This window comes from Electrophorus electricus, chromosome 17 (genome assembly GCF_041902795.1).
Source record: "Electrophorus electricus isolate QZ-2024a chromosome 17, ASM4190279v1, whole genome shotgun sequence".
Lineage (NCBI taxonomy): Eukaryota > Metazoa > Chordata > Actinopteri > Gymnotiformes > Gymnotidae > Electrophorus > Electrophorus electricus.
This window is the reverse complement of record NC_137513.1, coordinates 10,105,001-10,129,620: the sequence shown is the minus strand read 5'-3', so window position 1 is coordinate 10,129,620 and position 24,620 is coordinate 10,105,001. Positions and strand designations below refer to the sequence as shown.

General features: G+C 42.1%; 1 protein-coding gene across 4 annotated transcripts in view; it reads right to left on the bottom strand.

Annotated features, from left to right (window-relative positions):
* LOC113580384 (chloride channel protein 2-like) overlaps window positions 1–19,404 on the bottom strand; it is a 66,471-nt gene extending 47,067 nt beyond the window's left edge. For 3 of the 4 annotated variants that reach the window (XM_035533938.2, XM_035533937.2, XM_081699697.1), the window contains exons 1-2: window positions 19,123–19,403; window positions 41–194 (exon numbers count right to left, since the gene is read on the bottom strand). In XM_035533938.2, the coding sequence (XP_035389831.1) occupies window positions 41–194; window positions 19,123–19,173 (205 nt within the window). In that variant the 5' untranslated portion in view covers window positions 19,174–19,403. Of the gene's footprint in view, window positions 1–40; window positions 195–19,122 lie in introns of all 4 variants that reach the window. The other variant, XM_035533936.2, reaches the window with a different exon arrangement.
* Window positions 19,405–24,620: the final 5,216 nt, after the last annotated feature.

Here is a 24,620-nt window from a genome sequence, read left to right as displayed (position 1 = left end):
GGTAATGCAGCTCAGCTGTTTCTGGTGCAGAATGACTCACTTCTGCATTTGGCACAGCGACTCTTGTCATACTCCAGGAGGTCAAATGAGCGACTGCGCTCTGTCACCAGCCGCCGGAATGCCGCCTCCTCCCGCAGACGGGCTGCCTCCTCTTTAGCAAACACGCCCAGGTCTTGCGTGTAGCGGCCATACATCTATAACACGGAGAGAGAGAGAGAGAGAGAGAGAGGTTACGCACACACACAAACACACACACAAACATGCCCAGGTCCTTTGTATAGTAGCCATACATCTAAAAGAGAGGAATCACACTCAGTCGCACTCACACTCACCAGGTCCTGCAGCCACACATCTTCCAGGAGGGCAGAGACGGGCACTTATTTGCAGATACACTCCCACACAAGCACCCTTCATCTTTTGTTGACGCACACAGTTTATGGGGATGCTAGCCATACATCTCTGACAAAAAGAGAGCTGGGTTTCACACACGCACAAACATGCACACGCCCCAGATGTACAGTCTTTCTGGGATATTTCACGGATTTGTATACCCTAACCCTAACCTCAGGAAACTCAGCCATCTTCTACCCCTTTTGTTTCAGAGATAAAAGCTCCTTTAAAAAAGGTAACAGGACATCAAAATTTTTATGACTTCCCATCATCACAGCCACATCCCTCCAAAGACACACAATTTTTTTTTTTTCTACACACTGTTACTTGGTGCAGCAGTCGAAGATCTACAAAACAGAAAGGGTTCCACCCAAACACACAACGTTTCATTAATTGGGGTGTGTGTGCTAATGTACACATCTGAAGAAAAGTTTGATTGACAACACACCATAATCCCTGCATACGCGGGCACGCCACACACACACACACACACACACACACACACACACACACACACACACACACACACACACACACACACACACACACACACACACACACACACACACACACACACACACACACACACACACACACACACACACACACACACACACACACACACACACACACACACACACAGAGAGAGAGGAAAAAGAAAAAAGTTTTCCACAGACAACTCCCATTTCCTGCAGGCAATGGCCATTTATCTACATGATTAGGTTATGAAAACAGACAACGGAGTGTGTGTTTGTGTGCGTGTGTGTGGTGGGGGGGGGGGGTGTTTAGTGTGTGCTTTTCTGCTGACTCAGAGAGCTGGTGTTTTTCTAGCTGTAATGATCCAAGCATGGTTAAGGATGCAAAGGTCAAAAAGTCAAAATATGATATTAGCTCACCATTGCCATTCAACGCACACTCAGAAATGTGGACCCCCGCCCCCCCCCCCCCCACTAAACTCCAAGGTTAAGAATAGGACTCATTCTAAAAAACCAGCTGTTGACAAAACATGACCAATCAGGTAGAACCGTGTGTGAGCAACGTGATCTGTCCTGGGTGTTGGAGGCATCTCATACCCAAACACTCTGTTCAGTACAACAACAGAGAGGGTAGCACACCACACTCAAACAAGATGCAGGCTCCACTTGCATGGGAGAGGCAGCTGGCTAGGCAGCCACTGGGACTCAGTGGCTTACCTGAGAGAGATAGCAAGAGATGCCCTCCAACCACCACATGATGATCTGGAAGCTCCTCCAGTCTCTTAGTTCCCAAGATGGATTTCACTGCCATCCCACATGGTCATATAAGCCTCAAACAAATCTGGTATAATAAACCTCAAATAAAAACTGTGATTGTGATACAGGGCAGTGAAGTAGGTGGGAGCTATTTTGCGAGTGTATGCGTAATGGCCTATGTAAAATAAAACTGCGCGCATGCGTGTATGCGTTTGTTCAGTGCACATGGACAGCAGCATTAGAAACCTGGTTAGACAGAAAATCACACAGAGATTCAGTGTGAGATCACTCCAGGTTGATTAACAATGTCTGGAACCAGAAAAACCCAGTTAGACCTTAGACTACTGTGAGAGCTTGCCCGAGTCTGAGTTCTAAGGCCCTGCTTATTAGCAGAGGTTAATTAACTAGCTGCGCCCCACAAAAAGAACTTCAGACAGGTGACGGGCAAGGATCCAATTCATTCAGTGTAAATCATCTTTTGTGTAGAGAGAGAGAGAGAGAGAGAGAGAGAGAGAACAGAAAAATGAATAGTGAAAGAAAAATGGAGGATGTGAGTGGCTCTTGGTATTTCATACATTCAAACCACTTAAAAGTTACAGAAACACAAACAACTGGGGTAAACAATTTCTACATGGACTAGACCTGACGATGGACATAAGAATTTCCAAAGCACCACGAAACCAGCAAACCCAGTGGTGTAAGGCATGTCGAGTTGAAAACTTTTGGATTATGCTTTGTATAGGCACTAAACTGTGTGCGCCTGACTGAAATAACTGTTGCTAGATGAATGAAATAATGGAATGTGTGTGTGTGAGATGGATTGCTTCCACTATGACATTAAAAGACAAACAATCAAAAGTTGTCCACAGGCATGAAGATACTCAACTTCAGTTCTCAGCTGAGTTCAATGGTAAGCAAGGGTCATATGCATGTCCACGTACACATGCGGTCAGCTTCACCACTCTCTGTCTCTGTAACAGGTTAATAGGGCTCATTACCTGACAGCCAAAATCTGCTCTGGCATTGCAGCACAGTCAAAAAACACACGTGGTGCTTCTTTCAATGCGATGCCTGTGATGTACGGGGCTAAGTTTCAGTTCGGTTGTGTAAAACTACCAAGAAGTGCCATGTTCTAGATCAACTCCTTAGGGATGTTGGATATCAGCACCTTGTCTCACCTTAATGTCTCACCTTCACCACACACAGTTACTGGAGCATAGCCTGGGTCTACACTCCATTATTTTAACCAAAACTTACATGTGTTAAGATCCAATGACTACCAAAAACTTCAAGATATTCTTAAAAAGCATCCAAGAGTGCTCAGGACATGCAACTATAGAAATCTGAGATGTGTAACGTTCCTCCTACGGTATTTAGCAGACGCTCTTATCCAGAGCGACTTACAAGTGCTTCGTCTTTTCCTCCTAGAATACATCCTAGCCAGTAGAGTAGGTTAGAGTCCAATATACAATGAACTAGAATACTGTAGAAATACAGGGATCACCGCTGATGCCTAGAAGCACAAAATACATATCTTAAACAATGGCAAGTACAATAGACAATAAGTACTAGAGTGTAATCAGTGTAATAAATAATCTTACAATAAGTACTAGAGTTTCAGCTAGCCAATATTGGCGCACGGTCAGTGGTCATTTAAATAATCCACAAATAGATGGGTCTACATTCTGCTGGCCGGACAGCAAGTGGAAGTTCATTCTACCTTCTGGGAGCCAGGACAAAATGGTCTTGATGCTCGTCTTCCACGAGACCACCATTTTGGGTTCTCTGGTTCGAGCCTCAATGAGGTCACAGCCATCAAAGGGATGGTATAACTCTGTCCCCTGTCAATCAGAGCAACTCTAGCCAATTACGGGCGTCTGTGTGCTTATGCTTGTGGACTTGGGAGTTAGCGCTTTCCTCTTCAGCTGCCTCGTGTTGCAGCATGGGCGGCAGCTACAAAAGATGCAGCGCTGGGCTTCACGAGTCTCAGAGGAGCTCACCTGGACTCTCCCCGCTTAGGAGCTGTCTGGCAGGCGAGAAACATCATAACTTATGCTGTGATAAAAACAGGGATTTTGTAGAATGCTCACTTGCAAGATGTCTGCTACAGTATCAACACTATGCAGGGGGTTGTTGGGTGGAGGGGTAGAGGGGTGGAGCTAGTCAGCTGGGTAGAGAGAGCAGTGCTAAAACAGAGTCAGCAGGGTAGAAGGATGGAGCATGTGTGTGTGGGCTTGCATGCACTTGTGTACACACACACACACCAAAAAAAAACAAAAAACAAAAAGCATAATCAGCCCATGCAATACTAAAACAAACCAGGCAAAACGTAGACCAAGCATTCAGCTGCCCAGCTTTGACTGGACTCTGATTGCCTGATTGGTCAGGGACTCCTGCCTGGCAATTAACAACATATGCACACACACAAATCACAGTTACCGCCACATCAGTTTCGCACAAAACAGGACAAGACAAAAAGAAAAAAAAAAAACCTAAAAAGGCTTACACCAGTAAAGCAAATGTTAAATAGTGAACACGGGACGTAATGTAAGCAACAGTGAAGAAAGAAAGACGAGAGAGGAAACGTTTTGGCCTTTCGGTTGGCTTGCCATGCCAACTGAGGCCCTTATGGAACGACAGAACAACGGCGAGGAAAGGGAGTAAGACAGACAAGTGCGGACAGACTGACTCCGAATGCAAAAGGAAAGAGCAGGGAAAAAATAAGGGGAAAGCAATGTTAAGGCAAAGAACGCAACAGTGTGGGATTGGAAAAAGAGGGAGAGAGAGAGACAGAGAGGAACAATGGTTCTCTTGATGAAGGCATCATTCCTCCTGCTGGTCACTCCCTGTCTTCTCTTCCCTGGCCTGCTCTTCTCTTCCTACTGGTACTGAAATTCAAATTCCTCTCACAGTGTGAGATGAATTAGCCTACTGTATAGAGCGCCAACCACGTTTCCTGTCGGCTGGGGTGCAGTACCATGAGGGATGTGCAATGCCACAAATGACCAGAGGTGGCAGAGTAGCACTCACACGATACGCAAAGGCGATGTCCCTCACAGAGAATCCAGTAATTACTTTGACTGCAAAATCAAAGTAAACAAAATCCCTCAAAAGGTGAAAACGATTAGCAGACATGTCTCGTCAGGTATTCACATTATTTTAAGAGGGATCTGAACACAAGACGAGACATGATCTGTCAACGCTAACCTTTGTTGTTTTGCCAATTTGTGAAAATGTGGTTGTATTTAACATCTGACTTCTCTAAACTGTGCCATGTTCACGCAATATTGCAACCGACGACTGCAAGAGAGAAGAAAAGGGAAAGAGAACAGATACAGAGATTTTGGCTTTCCCATGTTAATAAAGTTCTCAAGTGGACTGGGAATGGGGAGACACAGATAAGATACTGATACACCGAAATCCAGGGTGCTAATAACTCATCACAAAGAGCCACAACTATTTACATTTACACTTCCAGTATTTGGCAGACACTCATATCCAAAGCAACTTACAGAAGTGCTTTGTAGTCTCTCTCAAATACATATCCTCAAGAACCATATCAGCCTTTAAATAGCTTAACCATTAGCTTAAAACACCACCCCCACCCCCAATTACATTTGGGCAAGATGGAAACAAATGCATTTCACTGAAAGGCCATAAATAACTGAAGAAAAGAGGGGGGACGGAAAAGTACCCGCAACAGAGGGAGCAGGAGAGCAGACCACGGAGACAGAAGGGAGATTCACATATAGAAGTATAAAATAAACAAACAGAGAAGGGGCATTAAAAACAAAAACCACACACGCATGCTCACACATCTTTATTCCTGAACACATTTACCAGACTGTGCACAGAAACTACAACCACTCTGTAATGTTCGACAAAATCTTTTGTGGGCTTCTTGCATAATTATGACTAAGGTGACTCTGTATCTGTGTACACACTTTTTGTGAGTGTGTGCGTGTGTGTGTACCACCTTCCCTGGGGTGAATGGTAGAGAACAGACTGTAAAATAACAGCTGTGACAATAGTAAAAAAAAAGTGTGCGTGCACACATGCAAAATATCGTGAGAACATTTCAGACAGCACAGTGTCTGTGTGTACACTCATGTGCCTGCATGCGTGTACACAATTGTCTGTCAAGAGCAAGTATTTCAAACCTGGTTATCCAGAGATGAGAATGGAACCACCACAAAGAGAGCAAGTGAATGTGTGAGTGAGGGGGAGAAGGTGTAGGTTGTGGATGCCAACCTGGGGGGCAGATCAGTTTCTCTAATGGAATTTTTTAAAAAGCTAAAGGCAATACATGATCATTCCCAGGGACTCACCACAGCATGCATGTGCATGCATGAAGACAATGAGGGAGAGGTGAAACAGATTAGAGAAACAAAAGGACGAAACCTCTGCTTTAACACTGAAAACGCCTCTTGGACAGAACCTCTGTGCTTCCTACTCATTTCTGTGTAGTGATGTTATGGGAAATGATCTCCCTGGCTTGACAGAGTTAAAGCCATGGTCCCCGAAAACACCTGCAACAGTTTGAAAAGTCACATGTGTGTGATGAGTGCCTGCCTGAGGGCAGATTTCTTAGACTTCGGACCAGACACGGGCACAGAAATGCAGTCTCGCACGCCAGTCGAGCCCGGTTGCTCGTGTGCTGGTAAATAGCGAACTGCATGGAGCAAATGCAGAACTGCCTGGCATGGGCTGGAGCAGGCCAGCAGTGGAGAGGCAGAAGCACTCCTGGAGAGGCAACCGTGACCCAGGCCACACTCTCCCACAGACGTTCTACAAATGGGCGTTTCAGTAATCTTACGAAGCCAGAGGAGCTGTGGAGTTGCACATTTCCAGGAATGTGGTGAAAATCTGTAATCCCAGTAAATCACCCCCAGTACCTCTCTGAATGACTCCATCCTGCATTAACAGATTAACTGTGTACACTTCAGCGTGTCGACACAGATTAACCAACATAGGTTCCCACACGTATTCAGAGGCACGAACAACTGAAAAATAACTGCCTGTTTTAAAAGAATCTTTAAACTAGAAAACGCTTCTTTTCAATCACAGAAATTTCTGCAACGAAACGTGATGCATGCCGACTCAGGATATTTTACTTCATTTTCCTTTTATTGAACATCAGAGATCATTACCCCACACACACACACACCAAAAAAAAGTGTTTGCCCCCTTCCTGATATCTTACTTTTTTGCATGTTTGTCACACTTAAATGTTTCAGATCATCAAACAAATTTAAATATTAGACAAAGATAACACAAGTAAACAGAAAATGCAGTTTTTAAATGAATGTTTTATTATTAAGGGGGAAAAAAATCCAAACCTACATGGCCCTGTGTGAAAAAGTGATTGCCCCCTAAAACTAATAAGCGGTTGGGCCACCCTTAGCAGCAACAACTGCAATCAAGCATTTGCGATAACTAGCAATGAGTATTTTACTGCACTGTGGAGGAATTTTGGCCCACTCATCTTTGCAGAATTGTTGTAATTCAGCCACATTGGAGGGTTTTCGAGCATGAACCGCCTTTTTAAGGTCATGCCACAGCATCTTAATCGAATTCAGGTCAAGACTTTGACTAGGCCACTCCAAAGACTTCATTTTGGTTTTCTTAAGCCATTCAGAGGTGGACTTGCTGGTGTGTTTTGGATCATTGTCCTGCTGCAGAACCCAAGTGCGCTTCAGCTTGAGGTCAAAAACAGATGGTCGGACATTCTCCTTCAGGATCTTTTGGTAGACAGCAGAATTCATGGTTCCATTTACCACAGCAAGTCTTCCAGGTCCTGAAGCAGCAAAACAGCCCAAGACCATCACCATACCAGCAGTAAAATATGTTGCTGGTAGTATGTTCTTTTTCTGAAATGCTGTGTTACTTTTACACCAGATGTAATGGGACATACACCTTCCAAAAAGTTCAACCTTTGTCTCAACAGTCCACAGAGTATTTTCCGAAAGTCTTGGGGATCATCAAGATGATTTCTGGAAAAACTGAGAGGAGCCTTTATGTTTTTTGCTGAGCAGTGGTTTTCGTCTTGGAACTCTGCCACGCAGGCCATTTTTGCCCAGTCTCTTTCTTATGGTGGAGTCATGAACACTGACCTTAACTGAGACAAGAGAGGCCTGCAGTTCTTTGGATATTGTTGTGCGTCTTTTGTGACCTCTTGGATGAGTTGTCGCTGTGCTCTTGGGGTAATTTTGGTCAGCCAGCCACTCCTGCGAAGGTTCACCACTGTTCCATGTTTTCACCATTTGTGGATAATGGCCCTCACTGTGGTTCGCTGGAGTCCCAAAGCTTTAGAAATGGCTTTATAACCTTTTCGAGAGTGATGGAGCTCAATTACTTTGTAACTCATTTGTTTCTGAATTTCTTTGGTTTGCAGCATGATGTCTAGATTTTGAGGATCTTTTGGGCTACTTCACTTTGTCAGGCAAGCCCTATTTAAGTGATTTCTTGATTGAGAACAGGTGTGGCAGTAATCAGGCTTGGCTGTGGCTAAAGAAATTGAACTCAGCTTTCCAAAGATGTGAGAAACCACAGTTAATTTAATGTTTCAACAGGGGGGCAATCACTTTTTCCACACAGGGCCAATGTAGGTTTGGATTTTTTCCCCCTTAATAATAAAAACCTTCATTTAAAAACTGCATTTTGTGTTTACTTGTGTTATCTTTGTCTAATATTTAAACTTGTTTGATGATCTGAAACATTTAAGTGTGACAAACATGCAAAAAAGTAAGACATCAGGAAGGGAGCAAACACTTTTTTCACACCTCTCTGTGAATATTTATATAAAATACACATTTTTTAGGGATGTAGAGCTATTCAAAATTGTAGTGAAGTACAGAAAGCTTCCAGAGGAACAGGACATTTCAGACAGAGCTCAGCTGTGCAAGCACTTTACTTTGCAGTAAACATTCCATTGTGGAAACCGAATACTTCACTACAATTTAATATAATATCATGCTACTCACAACAAAGCATAAGGGAGTTACAATATACCTGGCAACACGCCACACCCACTGTTATTCCAACACATCCCACAGGTCACTATTCAATGTGCAGCAAGGACTTAAAGCCATATTTGGCAACCATTCACAGAGTAGCTCTAGTGTCTTTATCTTCAGTTGTTTTGAAATCCTCAAGCATAATCCCAATAAACTTGACCTTGAGTAAGTTTTAAAACAAAATATATTCAAGTAGTGTAACATTTTCATACTGAAAGTTCCACAAATGAGACACATTGCTGTTATGATTCTATTTTTAATGTAAATAAAAATACACAGATGGTCACTTGTGACAGGCAGCCTACAGAACATTCTTTATGGAAGAGAAACCTGTCATCTTTACAAGGCCACACACACACAGAGAGACAGAGAGAGAGAGAAAGAGAAAGAGAGAGGCTCACTCAGTAGGACGCTCACAGATGTCAACAGCATGACCACACCATTTCCCTCTCGTACTCACTCACATGCTCCCAAGGCCAAAATCAGTGAGGCTCCACACACACACACACACACACACACACACACACACACACACACACACACACACACACACACACACACACACACACACACACACACACACACACACACACACACACACACACACACACACACACACACACACACACACACACACACTGCAGTACTTCTTTCCTGTTGCATCCTTCACCAGCAGTAATGTAAGCTTCCACCTTCACACAGGGTGAAGCCACTGTGGCAAGTCATAAGGGGAAGAAGAGGTGGTTTACATGCTCATCTTCATCAACCTCAGCAAAGGATAAAGTGTATTCCTGGTTATCAGAATCAGAAAATGGAGCTAAAGTCCCTGTGTGCCTCTGTCAACTGTCCCAAAACGAATATTTATGGTGTTTCTGAACAGTAGGAGGTCTTTGGACTTTGGGCCGAAGAGACAGAGTGAGAGAGAGAAAGAAAATACATGTTCCAAGATGCCTTCCCACTCCGCCATCCAAAGTGCTTTTCTGACCATCTGAAGGCTTCAGAAGCCTGCTCAGAAGAAAAGTTACAATAGCATTCCACTGGAATATGCTTGTTTAGGGTAAAGTGTCCACAGGTGAAGACGGAAGGGAACCCCACTTAGCCTAACACCTATGACCACACATTAGCAACACTGTCGCTGTCCCAGTTAAACTACCTTCACGGCTTTCTTTCCTCCAGCTGCTGTGGCAGTCCCCAAATGATCGTCAGGCTACTCATGTTCACGGTGTGGATTCAGTGATCAACTTTTCACTAAAGCTTACGGCCATCTCTCACGCCACGCAGCTCGGCCGTCGACGCCAAACCAGAAGTTCAAAGACAAACGTAAGATAGCAGCGTCTTTGTTTCTTCAGCCCTTGAGGTCAGCATAAATGGTATCATTGTTACAGGCAACTGATTTTCCTGTCTCCAAATAGGTCTGGCAACAATAGAGTCTGCTAACCAAGAAATCAAGCTTGAAAATGCTTAGCACAGTAGCTGAGACTGCCAAGAGATGGATGATCAAAACTCTCTCTTGCTGAAACCCTCACAAAGGCACTCACATACACAAAGACAAGGAAATCTGTTAGGGAGGCAGTAGGAGTAAATCCATGTTGTGCTGATGTGGAATGCTGACAACCTTTTCTGAGTGTTGGCCAACTGCAGATACATTGTGATCCCACCGAAATCTATGCTTCTTTTACACACACACACACACACACACACACACACACACACAAACACACAAACACACCTCTTGAGCAACAACACACTGGCTTTAATGAACTTTAACCCCCTCCACGAAAGCACACAAAAGAGAGGAAAAAAAAAAAATGAAAGCCAGCCATGGTAAACTAGTAAAGTACTACAGTAAAGAATGTGTTGCTCACTTGTACTGACTGAATAACATTATGATGTGCATTTGTGAAGGAAAAGAGATGCAGAGTACACTCAGAGACCACCGAGTTTAGCAAGAAGGGATCAATAAAATACCCGCGCACGCACATGCAAGCAATTAATATTACATAATCAGGACTGTACAATTCAGCCTTGATTTTATCAGAGGCCAAAGCTTTTCACCTTTGAACCCAATAAATGTTTTGTGTGAATGTGTATTATTGACAAAACAACACTTTATAGATGGCATGTGTTTTGTACAGGGCAGATATTACTACTGGCTTGGGCTCATTTTATATTCCAATAAATCAGCAGCTGCTCGGGTCAGTTCTGTGTTCTCCAACGATGGAGCCTGCTCTCTGGGTTCTTCTGCAGTCTGGACTGCTCTCTGGGTCCTGCTGCAGCTGGCTCAGATCCAGACAATGCTGCCACAGGGAGATGCAGATTAGCCCTGCTTTAAATGCTTTTACCCCAGGTTATGCTACAGTTCAGTCAAACACAGCAGCGGTGGTGATCACAGGCATCATCCTTATTTCAAAGAGTGTAACACGTGCATGAATGTACAAAAGCATTTGCTGTGGGTTTGTAGAATTTTGTACAAATGTCCAAAAATGTCAAAAACAGAAACTGTTATGAGGTTACTGTGATTATTATATGAGGTTTAATAAGTCCTCACATGTGTGTGCCTTTATGTAAGACCTTACAAGTACAGTAATACATAGCATGTGTAAAATAATGCAATATAAATACCCCCAGGTCCTACAGTTCACAACATGCTGTGCACACACATACACTTTCTCAGAGTCAGCAAGTGAGAAAGGTGGGGGGTGAAAGTGAGAAAGAGAGGAGGAGTGTATGTGAAAGAGAAAGAAAAGGAGAGAAGCAAGCTGAATATCATGTCTCAGACAGTAAAGTGTGTAGCTTCCCGCACGCAAACATCAAATCAGTACGTGTGTGCATGCATGCACACAAACACACACAGCAAAACAGCTGTAATGATACCCAGTTCAATCCAAATTATTTAGTGAATTTGAGACTGTCTCTTACACCAAGGCAATGAAACAAGCAGAACAAAGCATAAAAGGCACAGAGAGTTTATGCCAAGACTTCACTGAAACTGAGCATGAGGACTCCTTTGCGTGCACTAGGTCACCTGTCTGAACCTGACCTGTGGCTAAAGGACAGAAATACTGCTAGATACATACTGTTGACATTTACAGTATTTACAGTATTACAGAGACTTGTACTGTCACCCTGACAAATGTGTATGTACTCCCTGAACCCATGAACTTGGTGTTGCTAGCATCACACTCTTCCTGCTTTACATTTAGTTTTATTTTGAATTTGAAATATTTGGGGAAAACAATAGAATATTAAATGCCAAATAAAGTCACAGAAATGTCTGGTGTAACAATGTCTCTTTATATGGCTGCAGACATGATCACTTTCCAAAATGTGAGGTATTCTAGACATTAATGATTCTCTCTCTCTCTTGCTCTCTCTCTCTGAATGCACTCATCTGTCCATGTTCAAATTCAAAAGGATTGAGATCACCATGATGGGCTTTCATACATGACCCAAGGGAAACCATGCAACATCTACACACCTAAGGTTGTTTGTTCGACCCTCATCAAAACATCAAAGGGAGGGCCAGTTTTCTGATTCTCATTCATGCAACTCAGTCCCTCAAAACTAAATGGTAACATTTTACTGAAGGGCATTGTTTAGAAAGCTACATGACAGCTACATAAGCCCTTCATGACAAACGTACATAAAGATTTATAAATGCTTATTCCAACAAGCAAAAGTTTGTCAACTTTGATATCAACTGTCACTGACAGATTTTTGGTGACATTAGGATGCATTATGACAATTTGTGGGGCGACATCGTATATGACAACTGACTTTGCAGGTAAGCTTCTTTTTTTTTTGGTATGTGTAGGTAAAATACTGATAATGTATGACACAGCTTACCAAAAAGAACCTCTTTATCTGCTGTACCAGCTAAATAAATTTATTTAGCATCTGTCAGCTTAATAGCACTGTTATGCAAGCCGAGGTGTTTGCAAGATTCTGGGTCTTTGCAAAAATGTGCAGAGTCCCTCCAATAACAGACTTGCCTGTGAATGTGTGCAAGTAGCACAGAAAGAGAGATCTGTGTCAGTCCACTGCCTACCAGTCCTGTAGGCTCGTTCCAGAAAATGAGAGCCTCAATTAACAGAAAGAAGCAAGGAGTGCAATTTCCACCCGTTACTTGTGCACTGCACCCATCTCTGAGCAAGGTAGTTGTCGACGAACAGAAGGATTGAGCAAACCGAGAGAATGGAGGAGAAAATGCAAGAGCGAACACAAGAGAGAGAGAGAGCGCGAGAGAGAGAGAGGGGAGGCCATCCAATTTTTAACAGTACCCCCTTTTCCAAGGGACTTGAACATAAAAAGGAGTATCCACGGCAACTCAGACAGCTTTAGCATCTGCAAATGGATGGATCGACACTGGACCCCTTCCAGAACAGGAAAGTTTACTCACCACATAATCGGACACACTCACACGCACCAACCCAATGTTGGTTGTCCACATTCTACACAAACAGGTACTCTATGCATTTGCTTTAGTGTGTTGTCTCTTAGGGAGGGTGTTCTGTGTAAATGTTGTATCTGAATACACCCCCCCAATGCATGAGTAAATAAATGGAGATTTGTAGAGAGATGAGATAATGGATCCAGGGCCACAGCATCATATGACCAGAAGCGTGTCAAGTGACATCCATTTCATCTCCACCAAAATATTACTCTTCAGAACCTTCATAACTGATGCATTGTTTGCTTAAGAAACACAAAGTAATTTACCCAAATGGTGTAACTTAACTACACATTTAAATAGCATCAATTACAAAATTGCTACATCAAAAAACACCGCCAGGTTTAAAACCATAGTACCACGCGGTGAGATGAAAATGGAGCAGGTTTCCTGTAATGTATCTAGGGAGGTCCAGCAAGACTCTTGAACTGACTGAAATACCTGGCTCACCATCAACGATCCTGAGTGATTAATCTATGAAGTTACAGCAATGTAAAAGGTGCACTGTAAAAAGGGTTGGTTTTAAATCATTATTATGAGTTTAAAATGTGTCAGATTACATTTTAGTAGCCACTTGTCTAGAAATCCAGATCCAAATACCAGCATCAGATATTAAATAAAATACAAAAACAAGGATTGAGAAGGGGAGGTTAAATTGTGATATGGACGACTTGCTCCAATCTCCTGCTTCCCAGTGCTAGTAGCCTCAATGCTAACCAGCACACAGAAGACAGCAAGGGACACCCATGCTAATCAGAGAACAAATCACAGGCAAGACATTTGTACATTTTATTTGTTACATTTATAGAAGTACAAATAGAACCACACAGGTGTTGTGTACATGTGCAGGGTGAAGGCATAAACTTTGAGTGTGTGCGCACATTTTCATAGATGTGCATTGCATGGGTGCTGGGTTAAAGACCTGGTTGTCAAATGGAAACAGTAGCACAGTTGTTTACTGTGTAGACTGTTCTGTTGTTGAAATGTGAAACAAAAACAAACCAACCAACCTGCACAAAGTACAGTTTAAGAAGACCTGCTTTGAGACACAAGATCAAAAGACATGATCCCCTCTTACTCGTCTTCTGCTTGCGCTGGGGGGAGGAGGATGTCAGACAAGTTCACTATTTTAGGCACACCAAGGCGCTGTGTCTACTTTCTGAGGTGAACCTTCTTCACTGGGGAAAAAAAAAAAAATACAAAAAAGTCATAGCAACAATATATATAAAAAAAATAAAATAATAAAAAATAAAAAAAAACACTTTGTTGCAAATTTTGGCAAAACTCAACTGAACATCTTAAGAGAAGTGCCCACAGCAACTCTCACCGCAAAGGATTTGGCAGCAAGGCTCTGCCTGGAGACAGCATCAAGCTTTCACACCCACTCCTCAGGTAAGCCATGCTCATATGGACACCAGTAAATATATATATTTTTGCTTTGCTTCTTCATTTGAAGAAACTTTTTTTGAACTATTAAATTGAAATAGAGCAAGCAAGCAAGCAAGCAAGCAAGCAAGCAAGCAAGAGAGCAAGAGAGCATGCACGAACGAGACCCATTTAACCTGCTCAGATATTTGTGTAAACCCACACAAAACACAGTTTAATGTCCCCATGATATCAGAACAGTTGAATTTGATACAGCAGTGTTTAACATGTCAACCCGATTTAGCTGGTGCAGATGGAATGCTCCACACCCGCACGCAGAACACATAGCGACCAAGATTGCTAACGGGATGTTTTCTGGTGTGGTGGAAAGACTATTGGAAAGTAATGGGACCTCAGTGTCAACAAGAAAAAGTCACCTTGAAAGACAGACAGAAAGAAAAGCAAGCAGAGGGTGATATGGATAGATACAAAAGCCACTGAATCAACCATTTTGTGTTATTTGGCTCAAGTAAAATGACAATTCTGACAAATAAACAAACAGTTTGGCCAGGAAACTACACAACACAGAAAAATCTAAAACTCGAGACAGGTGAACTACTGTTACCTGGTGCCAAAATATCACTGCTCTACGACAAGCCGTTGAGTTCTCTACACCGGCTACAACCATAAATTTAAAATTAAGTAAACGCATAAAGAAAGACTTATAGTCCAAGTCATTTAGGCCTTGTATAGAGGGGCCCTCATCTCCTGCCCTGGGCTCCACACCTACACCCCCCACACACCCACGTCACGAGTCAGCAGGCGTGCTGATTTAAATGTGCATGGCTTCATCGACCCATCATCTTAACAGCCTGAACTGTAACCATTTCTCAGAAGAAAGCTTTACCTTTGAACTGTTCATTCGCAGAAAAAAAAACCCCGCCCTTCTAAATGATGGGTGAAATCTTCCAGACATACCCATAAACGTATGAGCTCCACTTCAGTTCAAGAAAATGACAACACTCTGCACTCAGAACTTCTGCAAAACGCAGCTGTGAATTGTTGGGTAGTAGGAACAGGTGGCATTTCAAAAGCACATCATCCTCATCGATCGTCTTTACCACTGAGGCTCGGCCGGCTCCAAACAAGAGCTGAATTTCCACGAGAAAGCTTCGCGCGCATGTGCGCACGCACACACTTATATATATATATATATATATATATATATATAAAAAAAACACTTCTATCTACAGATGACACCAAAACTAAAAACAGGATGTCCAGGTCCATGTTTACAACATTTACTATAAGGTTAGACCTGTGCCCCTGTCTTTCTGTAAACCACTGTGTAAACTTTGTTAAAAAAGTGCTTTACAAATTAAGCAGAATTATTTTTCTTTTAAATTATTTATTAATTATTTTAAAAGATTCTTTGTTTACACTCCTCCATCACATGAAGAACCTAGTATTTAGCTGAGCAGATGAATCTGGTGGTTCAGCACAGGTATAGCAGTAACCTGCCACTGCACAGTTCATCAACGCACAACACCTTCAGCGGGTGGGCAGGGTTGTCCAACATTGGCTCCGTAATGGGGGAGAGCAGAGACATGAACCCGTCATGCCAGTGACGTTCACTTTGCCAGACGTGCACTTGGTTTGCAATGAGTGACAGAGGCGGTCAAGGCAAAACTAAATATTCCACTCCCAAACACCCAATACGGTCTCCTGATCACCTGACAAGTCGCAGGAACTGTTCTGCAAACACAGATAACAGTTCAAGACTTGCTAAGAAATAATTAAACAGGTTGATAACTAATGCTAACTATTAAGATAAAATGAATTTACACAAAATAAACAGGTCATTGTTGGACTGCTCATGATGCAACTGATTCTTTGGCTCTGGATTAATGGACATTCTTTTATTCTTAGTCACATAGGCCCTCACTGCCGATACACCGAAATTTTAAACTTCAAGTGCAGTTTGCCAAAATGGCATTAGCATAAACACTACATGGCAAAAAAAAAAAAAAAAGGTATACATAGACGGCCAATTCAGCCATTTACCTGCTGTGTGTTTCACTCATAGGTGGATTAGTCAAATGGTGATTAACAAAGATGACAAAAAATGAGAGAAAGATCAATCAACATTATCGCCACCATTTTAATATAAAAGTACAATTCATTCCAATATGGCCGCTTGAATATGAATCTGAAGACACAGAGAGAAGAAAGAGAGACACATGCACACGTTTTGTGGTTTGTTTGTGCTCCTCATGTGCTTATGTACTTCCGTGTTCCATCCTTCTTATTAGTTGCCCAAAGAACCAAACCTCACCACACCACTGAAGGCATGGCTGCCAGTCTAGCCAAAGGGTAAGGTCAAGCGAGTGCGTGTAGGCTTTTGGATCAAGAGTATTTTGTGGACGTACCATCAAATCACAAATAACACAGAGGTAAAACAAGGCAATAGTTTTTTCATACCTTCATTACCACTCCATTCTTCCCACTCATTCACATGCACAAACAAGCAGGTTAGAGATAGCACTTTGTCTCATCCCACTGTTGCGAGGTTGAGAGAGAATGATGTTTACAGTTCTGTTCTTCATCTGTGTTTACGTACCTTACTGTTTGTGTACATGTTATTTCTGTTTATCTAAATTCTTTGGCAATGCAATATGATAGTCAGGCCAATAAAGACTTAACATTTAAATTGTATTGATGGATGAAAAGGTTTCAAATATTGGACCGTTATCTCACCACCAAGCTCTGCCTCACCTCTGAATGGCTGTATGCTGAGCATGCCTTCATCTGTGTGACACTCTGTTATGGGAGCAGCGGGTTGAACATAAACAGGTGTGCTGTGTGACTGAGGCTCTACCACGTCTCTCACAGCTGAATGACGCTGGACACAGAGCCACAACACAGGAGCCCTATCCCAGTAATCTACAATGTTGCTCATTACTGTGAGGGTATTGGTGTGTATGTAAACACAGTGCAGGTCTGAGGGAGACAGACACACTGTCAGAGTGCAGGGAAGACAATCTCACCTGGACGACCTGAGGAGCATGCACGCACGCACGCACGCACACCAAATAAAGATTACTTATTGCCTGGACTTTTCACAAAGAAAGAACAATGAGAAGCAGGTAAAGATGAGAAGACTGAGCAGTCTGACTGACACTCCCACACCAACACACACCACTGTACCTGTCTTTAACTACCTTCCTACTTTGATACACACACACAAAAAAAAAAAAAAAAAAAAAAAAAAAAACCACCACAGAAGAGGTGAAAAGGAAAGATGATTAAGACCAGGTAGAGATGAAGATAATGCCATCTCCTAGACGAGATGAAGTGATGTGTGGGCGCAGCACACATGCTCTTTCTTTACAACTAGACCACATTTTACAACACAGTAGTGCCCTGCTGCTGATCTCAACAACCAGCAAACAGTTATCAGCACCATGAGTGAATCTGTAGGAGGCTCCAGTGCTCTGAGCACAACACTGGCAGAAAGGGTCCTAGAGAACTGTGCTTTCTTTCAGTCAGTCATTCTCAGCTGGCCAAACAAACACACACACACACACACACACACACACACACACACGCGCATACTCTGCCTTTGTCTTTCAGCTGATGTGTGTGCGCGTGTGTGTGGCAGGGGACAGTTGGTGCCATAGTTGCTTGAGCTACAGAGAACACACATTCCAGAACGAAGGCCAGTCATCTCTGACAAAACAAGCACAAAAGCACAAGCACAAGCACAAGCGCGCACACACACACACACACACTTGGGAGTGTGTCAGTCCATCTCTCCATCAGCATCACACACTAGTGCTCCACTGTGTGCACTCTCTCCCACTTACACATGGCACAGAAAGCAGCATTATCCAGGCATATACTGATCTGTAAACTCACACAAAATGGAGTTAGATACGGGACATAATATGTTAAACAAGAAAGACAGAGAGAAAAACATAGTTTGGCTAACTGAAGAGTTTGGAGAAGGTTTAGATGGACACTTGCTGAGTGACGCCTCTTTCTCGCGTGTACAGTTAAACTCCACTCTCTGCCCCGCACGATGCGTAACAATTACACCCCAACAAGTTGAACATGAAAAGACTTGAAATGTGACTACAAATCTACCGTGATTTTCACTCAGAGTACCAAACTGGCTTCGCCCTCAAAACAGTTTTGCTATACGTCTGTCTTTTGTACAGCAGTGTCAAAGTGCGAGAATGAAACATCACTGGAGGGAACAGATCACCACAGAAGAACGCATTAAGCAAAAACGTGGAGTGCGAAAGAGAAACAAACAAGGTGAGTAAGTAAGAAAGCAACACTGGGTCTTCACAATAGTGTCACTTCCAAGTCACTTTTGCGGCGATACTAAACAGCCACACACGTACGCGAGCTACTACAAAAACGAACGCGCCGGAAGACTAATTAAAGCAGCGACCAGATTGCAGGATCTGCAGGGGGAAATCGCAGCAAAAGCCGTCACATCTGAAACGACAAGGCAAAGCACGGACTGCGTACTGTAACTACTGTACCCGTAGCCTGGCACGTGAACAAATATCGACACCTTCTCCACTCGTTCTTTGCCTTGAGAAAAGGGCAACCGCACAAGCGCGCCGTCGCAAGTTGCCGTGCAACTTCGAAAACTCACCAAAGTCTGCTCGTATTGCAGCGCGCGCGGGTCTGTGCCGTCTCCGGCCATGGCTGCGCCCTCGGCGGCTCACGCTACCGGCAGATGAGGCGAAGCAGCGGTGGACAGAACGCCAGAGCTCGGGAGTCACACGCTTAAGGCACGCACACACGCAGCGATCGTGTGGGAAACTTATGGCGTCAAGTTAGTCAGCGTGTCACGCGACGGCAAACGTCCGCCAAGGGAGAGGAACCGTTGCACAACGTCATTCTGCTTTGGAGCGCGTTCATTTTATATCCCCATAAAGTTGCGCCGAGCAGCCCCGAGGCGGGACTAACTGAGAGAGAAGGGAAAGCCTCTCCCCCCCTCTATTCCGCTTCAGTGGTACAGTCGGTTCTCGAGGGTTTGAAGCGCGAGTGCCGCGTTTCAAGTTCACCGTGAGGAACCATTCGTTGCAGAGCCAGAATGAAGTTAAAAATGCTGAAAAGTGGCGATTCAGTGAGGCTTCTACACGTGAAAGACATCCCGTATTTTCAGTTAAGGATTAGCTAAATATAGGACATATCACAGAAGTCAAAGGCGTATTTTTCATAGACTTAATTTAAGTAATTTAGACCTGAATACTTTTAGATTTTGAATATATTTGGAGGTAATTAAGATCTCGACTAAAAACTGATTAACACTTTCCGGATCTCCTATGGGTTTCTCAGTGTAGCCTATTGTAATATAAAACTTTGGCCACTTTGGCTCCTTTGAATACAAAAATCCAAACCCTAATTATCTACTGCATAAACTCAGGGCAGTCCTAATCTCAATCCTGAACTACTGAGGCAAATTCGTTTTTTTTTCCCCTAACATGGATAAGATCATTGGCTAATCATCAAACCCTGAACCTGAGTCAAATGTGTCGGAGCAGAGAACAGACTTAACACTCCAAGAATACTCCAAGACTGAGAAACCAAAATGTTAGCAGGAAATAAAATTATTCGCATGAGACCATTCAAGCATGCAAATCAATACTAGTTTTGTCCCTCATGAAGAATAGAGTCACTGTACAGACAAGTCAACAAACACTTAAGACAATGATAGCTAGATTTGTGTGCATAAGTGTAATGTTAAATTTATGGAACTGGGTGAAATATTTTAATTTCATATTTCCAAGTGCTATAGATTTACAATTTTACTTCTGGAGTGTTTAAAAACAAATGAATGTGCATGAAACACACATCAATCATACAAAACCATTAAATATGCTATTTATCCTATACAATAATTTTTTTTATTTTTTTTTTGTATATGTGTGAATGTATCACAGTGCTTCTGAGATTCCAGTAATAATAATCCTGATATTCTCAGTCTCAAACCATTGCTTTGTTGAGTAATGGACATCACACACACTCACGCATCTTAAGGGCAGGTGGCTTAGTGGTTAATGATTACTGTAAATCTGATTGAGAGGACAGAAGAAGGTCTAGAAGCTTCTGTCAAGACAAAGAAAGATGAGCTGCACTGTTCCCAAATGTGTGTGTGTGTGTGTGTGTGTGTGTGTGTGTGTGTGTGTGTGTGTGTGTTTGTATGTGTGCTCATGTGGTTTTAAGAAGTATTTAAAAGCCTGAAAATGGGAAAGTGAGGAGACAATGGGGTCAGAGAAATGTTTTTCGAGTTTCTTCTTCATTCATTGTTGGCTCATTAGCCTATGCGCCTCTGCTAGTACTGAGGCTTCAGGACTGAGCCATGCAGAAGCTACTTGATCATCTTCCTTGGCCAATTGCCCTTCGTTGGGATTCCAATGACAAATGCTTTGGGCTTTCCATATTCCGCATTATACTTTTCAGTTTGCTGATCATTTTTAAACACGTATTTTTCTATATGTATGGCAGTATGCAGTACCATGCAGAAGTCTTAGCCCCCCACCCAAGACAATCATGCTTTTAGCTCTTTACCAGGATTGAAATTGTTTATTTGCTCAAAAAAAAAAAAAAAAAAGGTCCTATGATCCTATGATAAATTCCTCTGAGCTTCTCATTTTTCCTGCTCACAAGATATAACTAAGCTTTGAAAACACATGCAAAAATCCTTTAACTTTTTATTGTATTAATGTTTAGCTCCATTTCATGTTTGTTTTGTTCTTTTCTGAATGATAGTGAGTAGAGGAATTGCATACATGATTCATATTATTTACGAATAAAGAATCGGCCCTTAGTGACCCAGACCTTTCAAGGGGTTTAATGGGGCCAGTCTCAGGGCCCTGTGACCTGCTGGTGTTCAGCTTCACAGCGCTTGCCGTAACCAGACTGTATACCTCACAAGCCTAATGACGTCATAGCTCAACCTGTGTGCCCCTTGTACCATCTGAGGGTTAACTGGACTTAACAGATCAACTGCTAAACCAGAGCAGATTCCTTTTGCATGTTCTTCCATGGTGGTTTACAAAGTAAGTTCTACTTATCTTCCAAACAAAATACACTGGAAAAGGCCATTTTGTCTCTAGGAATACACATACATTTGTCTCTACAAACTTGTTTGGAGACCTTTGTGAGCAATGTTTAAAATTATGCCTGAAACTCACAATCCACTGCATCATGCTAAGTTGTTCTAAATTTCGTATAAAAACAAAAAAAACACTAAATCCTTTATCTGCCATACAATTTGTTTTGGCACAAAAATGATTTATCTGACAAATTATTCATTATTTGGAAAAGTCAGACAGTCATAAGGCTCACCCAATATTTAATGACCTTTACTGGGCTTGTTCCATGCCACTGCACCCTGTCTGCTCAGAAGCGTCCTACCTGTTACTCTGACATTCAAAATAATTTAAAAATCATCTTAACATCCTGACTTCAAATTCTCTGTCTGGTGTCATTTGATTAGGTCAAAGGTCATTACAACATGTCTCCATGTGAAAATCTCTTTCCTGTTTCAAGGTAAAACACAAACACAGTTTTGCAAGGTCATAAGAGGTTGTTGGTACTTCCAATTGTGCATACACAATAGAGGTGATTGTTAATGCTCATATATGCTGTTAAAAGCAGTAAAATGAAAGGTGTGTTTGTGTGTGTGTCCTATTGATGTTCAATAATTGTCAGCATTTCACAATATCTAAGTATATGAGGTAAACATATTATGAAATATTTGGTGTAGCAACAAGGCTCTCTCTCTCTCACAAACACATACACACACATGCACATATATGCCTGCACGCATGCCCTGAAGACACACACAATTCTGGGAAATATGGATAGATATACTTGGTGCAATTCAGAGTTCATCTAACCTCCATCCAACTGGCTCTAGCATTAAAATGATTATATCCTTTTCTGTGGAGACTGTATGTAAGTCATTTTTCACTTTCGGTACCTGTGATCTTTGATTACATCGTGTCGTGTTTACTGGAATGCAATCTGAGTGTGCATGGATGAGAAGTTGAGGTTACCGTAGTACAGTTATAACTGTAAAACTTCAGTACTTGTATAGACTTGCATTTGAAATATGTCTGTCTTAGCTTTTTGTTTGCAAGTATTATAATTAACACAACTGCAACTTAACCTGAGCCACAATCAATATAATTACACTGAGTGCTTCAGAGCAGGTTCCACACCATCCTGCTCCAGCCTGTTCTACTGTTCCTTTCAGGTTAGCTGCGAACATTAGCTCGGGAACTTTAAGCCATGAAATTCTGGAATGGAATGGAAGCAGTGGGGTAGCACAGTTCCTGGTGCGTTTCATTTTCATTGTAACACCTCTGTTTCTTCCAAAAATAGTATAATGTTAACCATTTGATGTAGTCTATCATGATGACCAGTTCATTAATCATTGCCTTCAGCTGCTAATAGCTAAAATAGCTAAAAGCACCTGCTTTGGTTCACAGTAGAAATAGCCCTCCCTATTGTGGATGTTATGGGATTTGGAATGAAGAAGGATTGGGTTCAGTAATGGCAGCCTGAATGAATCTGAAATCATGTGCCTGCACTACTTTCTGGTAATCATTTGTTGGGAATTGACACAGATGGTAAAGTTACATTAATAGGTGCCTCAACCAAGTGCCTGTAATTTATTTATTTGACCTATGCCTCCTGTATAAAAAAAAAAAAAAAAAGGAGTTTGATTAATTATTTGTATTCTTGTTGTTAAATACTGAATTTAAATTATATAACATCAAGCTACCACTAGTGGAAGTTGTAGGGATAGTGGCTAACAATAGTATTAAGTAGTATTAATTGCTAATAAAGGAATCAATGTTATGAGCAAATGAGTTGACATCACCTGCCATTAAGTCTTTAGGCAAGATCAGAGTAAGTGGACTCCAGGACTTATGACACCTTCTTGTCCCTTTTAACTGCACCCTATTTTGCAGTGTTTCCAAAAAAAATTGTGGATGCTTTTTAGAATTTTTCACAAGTTGTGTAATTCCTGTGATGTGTACAGCATGCATCCTTTACACTGCTTTTTACATGTTCAGATCTCACTAGATGAGTGCCTGAAGAAATGAAGGAAGCAGACAGTACAGTAGTAGAGCCATCATAAGAGAAGCAAGCAGCTCAGGATGATATCTGCCGCCTGTTGCAGTTTGGTAGGCCACGCAGTGCTGCCTTCACATGGGAACCTTATACTGCAAATGCGGCAGTCCGCTTTCAATGGAGTGGTACATCAGAAATGGCCATCATGCCTACGCTTGAAAATATCATTCAATCATAGTCATTAACATAATGTGTCTTCCATCAGGTTTGTATGTTGTCTCTGAGTCCACTGTGTTAGTTTCTGATTTTTCATAAATGACATACAAAAACTCGTACAACAGATTTATTATTTCCACTCACCAACTGGAACGTTTTTCATGTTACTTCAGCAGAATGGGAAAATCACAAATCACAAATTTAAAGAAGTGATGCAAAGTCAATTTGCAATAATTAGACATAAAATTTTACACTCAGTCTCTAATTCCTCATCTAAAAGAAACTTAAAATGTAATTCCTGAAAGTTAAGAAGATGGATTGGAATCTCTTTGACCTATTTATACAACAAATCAAATTGTTCTCAGTCATGCTGGTGTGGTGAGAAATGTTCTGAGGTTTATGCACCCTGTTCTGAGAAAACACATGTGTCCAGGCTATAAATAATGTCATTGTACAGTAGACAAATCGTTCTGGCCATCACAACACTGATGACCCAGAATTTCAACCTGCACGTGTCACAGACTGACCCATGCAAGCAAAATATGGTACATTTACCCTTGGCCATAAGCAGCCATGTCAAGTCATCCAGTGTCATCTGAATATGGTAGCATTTTGCTGTGGAGTATAAGAGAGCCAATGTAACTGGATGTGTATACCATGTCGAAAAAGGAAGTAAATCCGATTGTGTTAAAGCTCTGTAATTTCATTGGCTGGAAGAAAATCAAGGGCTTTGGCTTGAAATGCTCTGCCCTTCCCCAAATGGCTGTGCTTGTTTGAAACATGTGACCCTGTTTGTCCAGGCAATGATATCACCTAAAATTAGGGCTATGACACTTTTGGGAA